General features: G+C 33.0%; 1 protein-coding gene across 1 annotated transcript; it reads right to left on the bottom strand.

Annotated features, from left to right (window-relative positions):
• Positions 1 to 898: 898 nt before the first annotated feature.
• LOC128180400 (sarcoplasmic calcium-binding protein-like) lies at positions 899 to 1,750 on the bottom strand. Its single transcript, XM_052848493.1, has one exon. The coding sequence runs from the start codon at positions 1,697 to 1,699 to the stop codon at positions 1,118 to 1,120; it is 582 nt and encodes a 193-aa protein (XP_052704453.1). The 5' UTR covers positions 1,700 to 1,750; the 3' UTR covers positions 899 to 1,117.
• Between the last annotated feature and the right edge of the window lie 4,337 nt (positions 1,751 to 6,087).

Below are 6,087 nucleotides of genomic sequence, written 5' to 3'. Positions count from 1 at the left end.
TGGTATCTATCCGCATTGGAGACTAGACTATGTTTTGGAAGATGAGATGATCATTTTTTAACTTGAGTACTACTATGAAAAACTTTAAACAAACCTGAAAAATTGAAAATACCAAGTCCATTAAAATGCCCCAAAATGCGGGGTTTTTTTTAATAAACACATAGCAGAGAGATTGAAATTGATTTAATTAATAATTGATGGCGAGAGAAATATAAAATAATAAACGCGGTGACATCAATTTTTCTATTGTCAACTTTCCTTACTTATGTAGCAATATACCTTAATCACCTGCATATGGTGTTTTTGCCTCTCAGTTAGTTCGATACACAAAGGCATGCTATGAACAGTTTTTAAGGCGAGACAAGCTACTGACAAACAAGTTGATAAAACACGATTATCAACAGTCTCGTTTGAAGTAATCTTTTCGTAAGTTCTATGGTCGATACATCGACATTATCAGCAAATACAATCTTCCACTGAGTCGCATGTTAACTGACATTTTTCATACTAATTGTTAGACCATGATTAATCGCCTAATTGTCTACAGACTTTCCTGATTTTCCCGATTACGACAAAGAGCACACAGCGGGTGTGATCGGTAGGCATATGATGCTTACTCCTCCTACGCACCTGATCCTACCTCCATCTTTTTAGAGGTCCGTGTTGCTCTGCTCTGAATTTGTACTTCATTGTATGGATTTTTGAGATGGTTGACAGTTTGTTATTGTCATTTTTCATCCATAAGAAAAATAAAATGTACAATTACGATATTGTATTTGCAAAATTACAATTTCACAGATATAAGTTTTAAATGAGGTGTGTGGTATAATAATGATCAGTTTTAGATATTTCATTATATTATCTTCAAACCAATCTTAAACTTAAAAGCTGACACCGATTCAAGAATTCTTTAAACGATTTATTATTGTTTTGCAACATTCAGCTTATTTCAACAGAGCATAAACTTCAAAATGTATCGAACATGCTTTTTTAGTGCTCAAAAGCCATACTTTGATCAGGGTAGTGCCTTTCATAATTCATTTGCCATTTTATCATTTTAACTATATTGTAAAATGCTAAAATATATCGTACAATTTCAATGTTCAAAAGCAAATGGTTAGTTTCCATAAATTTCCATAATGATATCCTGTTTGCTTTGATCGACATCTGCTGTGAACTGGACCCAGGCGTCAACTATCAACTGTACGGTGAGCTTTTCATGGGCGGCCATGAACAGCTCGTATGCCTCCTCAATCTTTTTCTCGTCTACCTGGCCGACCATAAAAGCCTTGAAAGCATCGGCGAACTCCTCTTTGGTAATATCTCGCTTCATGTCAGGTGTGAGAAAGTTTGCAATGTCCTCGAAACATCGCTCCATTTCCTCAGGGAAAGCAGCATTGTCTTTTTGGTAGGCCTCTGCGAGAGAATTCACGAATTCATCGTTCGTCATCTCGAATTCATCGTTCGTCATCTTCACCTCGGAACCCCTACGGAAGATGTAGACGTTCCACCATTTGTTGATGTCAAACTCCCTACTCTCTGGTCCCTTGTCTCCTGATTTGTCCCTTCTTTCTAATTCCTCCTTAATTCCCGCAAACTTCTTGGTCGCGATGCCCACGTCCTTAGTGGATATTACACCGTCGCGGTCATCATCTAATGTTTGGAACCAAACTGACCACTTTTTCTTCAAGTATTCCATTTTTCTGTGATGAAATACAGATAAATGAATTCAGTCAGTGTCAATAAGATATATACTTATATCCTAGCATTTAATAATTTGATTTAAACGACGACGAAATAGCCGCAATGTGACCATAGATATTATGTTGAATTATGTTTTGAGTATTATTTGTTTAATGTGTATCATATATACCATATTACTCACACAACGAGGAAAATACAAATCAGTTTATGGTTATGTCTTTTATTTGAATAAATTTAAATATTTTTCTACGAAAGGATATCACGAGTTCTGACAAATCCACAGTGGGGTTTTTTTTTCATTCACAAAAGTGTGAATGGTACAAGAGGATAGCTAATAAAACAAAAAATCTACTCACTTAATCACTTTAAGTGGTTTGTCGAAAGGAAAACCCCATATGATTTGTTAAACCTTTTTGATTTTGGGAGAAACGTATATGGATTGTGACTAATGTTCCTCATTGAAAGTACAGTTCATAGAAGTGTACAAATTCAGAGACATTTGAAACACAAATACAAAAGAATAATTGTTAACGAATACAACGACATTCGTAGAAAATAGTAGCAACACGTGTTAAATCAAACCCGCTGTAAACATTGCAATTAGTCAGTATACTTAGTCCAATCCACACTTTGCAAAAGTTGTTTCCCTTTGCGGGGTCAACCCAAAGGTCAAAAGGGGAAAAAAAACTTTTTCCTTCTTTATGCTCCCATATATGTGTGCGTTCTGTGATAAAATCTCGTTGACTTTGTTTTATTCATTCGATGTATGGGTTGTCACATCATGGGGCAATCAAAATACACAACGGAAAAGGAATTTTATTGTCAAATGGACAAGGTTACAAACCTCTAAACTTCAATGGCTACTTTGAGAAACCTATGGGTTTTTTCCCAAAGATGGCGACCAAAGGACATAACTTTCGTAAAGTGTGGATTGGTCTTTAGTGTCGGTGCTATTCTAAGTTGCTTCATCAAGCGAACTGACATGCTGTTACAAAAATGCCTGTAAACGTATCCGCGTTGCATGCATTTGCATGCATCGTGGCAACTCATCAAAATAAGTTGAAATTGATTTTGTGTAATATACAAGATATGCTGATTTAGCATGGAGTAGGAAAATTGTTAATACAATCAGCCAATGACCAAATGGCCGACAATAAATTTAAATAGACGTTTTCGCTCATGCAAATGGTTGACACAAACTACAGAAAGTATACAGAATACGACACATACCAGATTTAAAATGTCTGCTTTATAGATGCAAATCAGCTTCCTTTTTAAAAAAAAATTGAAATAACAAAATATGTATTGTGACTGTCAAGAGGAAAGGGTTTCTTATTTCCTGGTGTCATTTTCTTTTTTTGCATTTTTAAAGTACTAACACTTTAGTTTCTATGTCAGATATAATTTAAGTTTATAATCGAAAAACATGTAATCTTTATTCAAGAGTATCCTGTTAAATGTCTGATATCAACGCATACATGTATGTACATTTATTAATATTTGTGTAAGTAATTTTCACATTCATATATCATACAGGTTGAACTTGGACTGCAAGCTGTAAAGGAAGATATTACCCTACGAAAGAAGCGTGTTTAAACTACTGTGGTTTCATTAATATTCAAGGGTATCAATTTTCGAGGATAGGGTAAAAATCACAGTTTCAAGGATACGTAAATTCGTGGCTAATGACCCTTTCAATACAAAATGTAAATAGAAATTGCGTTTCAATGAACATTTATTTTCATGGATCAAGTTAACAACGAAATCCAAGAAAATTGGTATTCAACGAATATTGACGAAACAGTACTTGCAAACAGCACATACAAGTAACCAAACTTAGTACGTACAACTACGAGAAACCTCTCGGCTACAGAATATCTACGAGGCACACTTCTCTTCTACAAGTCTACTGAATTATTACTTTTTTTTTACTATTTTAGCCAATACAGGGATTTGTTTTTCAATTTAAATCACAGTAGTCATATAGAACATAAACTGAGTTTCAGTTCAAAAGGCTGGAAAGGCTTAATGGCCCTTTAATAGTGAGGACTTTAAGGGTGTATGACAAACTTCTAAAGATTTCAATGGTCGTGATGTTAATCAAATTGTCTTTATTTCACAATTTTTTTAACGTTAATAATTCTTATATCTGAATTCATGATTTACATGTGTTCCTTCGTCTATTTTTTTTATGGACTGTAACAAACTGTTAATGATACAACACCGCTTAATCATATAAATATCATGAATCGGTGCAATTGCAACGCCTATAATGCTTTGAAATATTGCATGACAGTTGACATCGCCAACGGCTAATGATATATCGCCGCTTAATGATGGAATTGTATCATTCGGCGTCACAAATGCACAGCAGCCGTAACGCTTATTGAAACAAGCAAATATCTACACTCTCAGTCAACCGCTTATGATGCAAACTTGTTATCATTAGGTGTCGAGCCTTTAATGATACAAAATTGTAAAATTGAAAGCAGTCTTTTATGAAATAACACCATTTGATTTCCCTGAATTTGCTCAGCATTAGTGGCGGGTTATTTTACCATAACATGTACCTTTACTGTTTTTTCAAGTTCTGCATTAATGATGAAACTTCATAAAGTAATACAGATAGATAGATAGATAGATAGATAGATAGATTTAAATAGACAACTAGATATAAATACTTCTAATGATAAACACTGTTCCTCGGGCTGCAGAAAACTAATGACTACTAAAGTACTTAATTAAAACAAAATCAGTGCATTTTGTTGGGTTGATTTTGGAAAACAAACTTTACTGGCGAAGTTTTAATCTCTGAACGATTTGAATGTTCAGATACCAGACGTTTTAACAATTGATAGTCAAGTGAACTTGTTATACTTTAGACAGAGTTTCCGGAGTAAAAATCTGGATATTAAAATGTTGGGCGGGAAGCTTCCTATGATCGGGTTATCCAATTTGTCTTTCATACAATTGGTACATTTGTGCATATTACTTGGGTTTTGATTTTTTGATTATTTATGCAAGATATATTAGCTGCTGATTTTTATTAGGTTATAGTATTGCAGTAAGGTAACCCTATACTCCCATGAAAACTCCTTCTACAGTTTTTAAGATAAGAAGGTTTGGCATGCAGATCAATTGCACATCTATCAGACAAAGCTGGGGTCATATACTTTGAATTGTAATTAAATACTTTCAGATACATTCAATTTGATAACTTTGCAATTACTTGCACTTACAATTAATTGATTATTTTCAAATTCAATTAATTATTTCTAATCACTTCGACGAATGTAATTAAATACACTCAATTACTTTCTTTCATTTCTAAAAATATTTAGAACAAATACTTGTATAATCAGTATTGAGTTTATTTTAATCATCATTTATAGATTTTGCTTTAAAATTTCTATAAACCATTTCATTGACATTAAATTCATCATAATTGAGTTCATGTATGAGTCTAAACAAGATTTTCTTCTACAGTAAATCACTATATCATTAGCCGTTGGCGATGTCAACTGTTATGATAAAAAGCTTGACAACAATGTCTGTAAATAGTTCCCTTTCATTGGGTACATGCTGTGTATTTCTTACTTAATATTCACAGTGTGCGTGTGTGACATATTAATAAGTCTGTTTATCTCCGTCATTTGATGATAGCGGAATGTGATGCCTTGAAAAATATCATGTACAATTCCCACACCTTATTTTGTTATAATTTAAAGAGGTTCGATCCTCTGATTTTGGGTAGCCATTTTGGGTCACATCTAGTCTGGAAATTCTGTGTCATATATGAATTCTACTTGTAAATTCCTTTTTTACAATGCCAAATAGAACATATTAAATGAAATAGTGAAGGAAAAATTCCATATTCAGAGAGTGTAGTAAGGGACTATATTTTGTGGCGGAAGGTTTTTAAGAAGAAAATGAACATTTTTCATAACTCAGTTGTTTTAGAGGACTGTAATTTTAGCTTTCTTATTTTCCGTGCAGACCAAATTTTCAGATAGTTTATGCATTGGGATATCTTCGTGTTGTTTCAAAAAACATATTTCAACAATATTTCAATATTTCTATCGACATATATTGGCATATTTAAGTGATATTTCATAAAAGTAAAGAAAAAATCAACACCAATTTTCCCCTAAAATTAGCTTATTTCATGCTATATCTCAAAATTTACATTATAGACCCATACTTTTGGTTTTATTTTCTGAATATTTAAGTTTCATTTGACAAGTCTGTCATAATTTGAGAAAAAGTTTGAGACTTTTAAATTATTTAATTGCATGTTGAATCGTTTATGAATAAAAATAGTATTTTTCAGTGCAAAAAGGTCAAAATATCAATAAGGTGAAGAAATTGCAAACTTTTTCATTA

The sequence above is a fragment of the Crassostrea angulata genome, chromosome 4 (assembly GCF_025612915.1).
Source record: "Crassostrea angulata isolate pt1a10 chromosome 4, ASM2561291v2, whole genome shotgun sequence".
Taxonomy (NCBI): Eukaryota; Metazoa; Mollusca; class Bivalvia; order Ostreida; family Ostreidae; genus Magallana; species Magallana angulata.
This window is presented reverse-complemented; position numbering and strand designations above follow the sequence as displayed.

Excerpts from the sequence above, each read along its gene's own strand:
- LOC128180400 (XM_052848493.1), bottom strand. The coding sequence starts at position 1,699 with ATGGAATACTTGAAGAAAAAGTGGTCAGTTTGGTTCCAAACATTAGAT.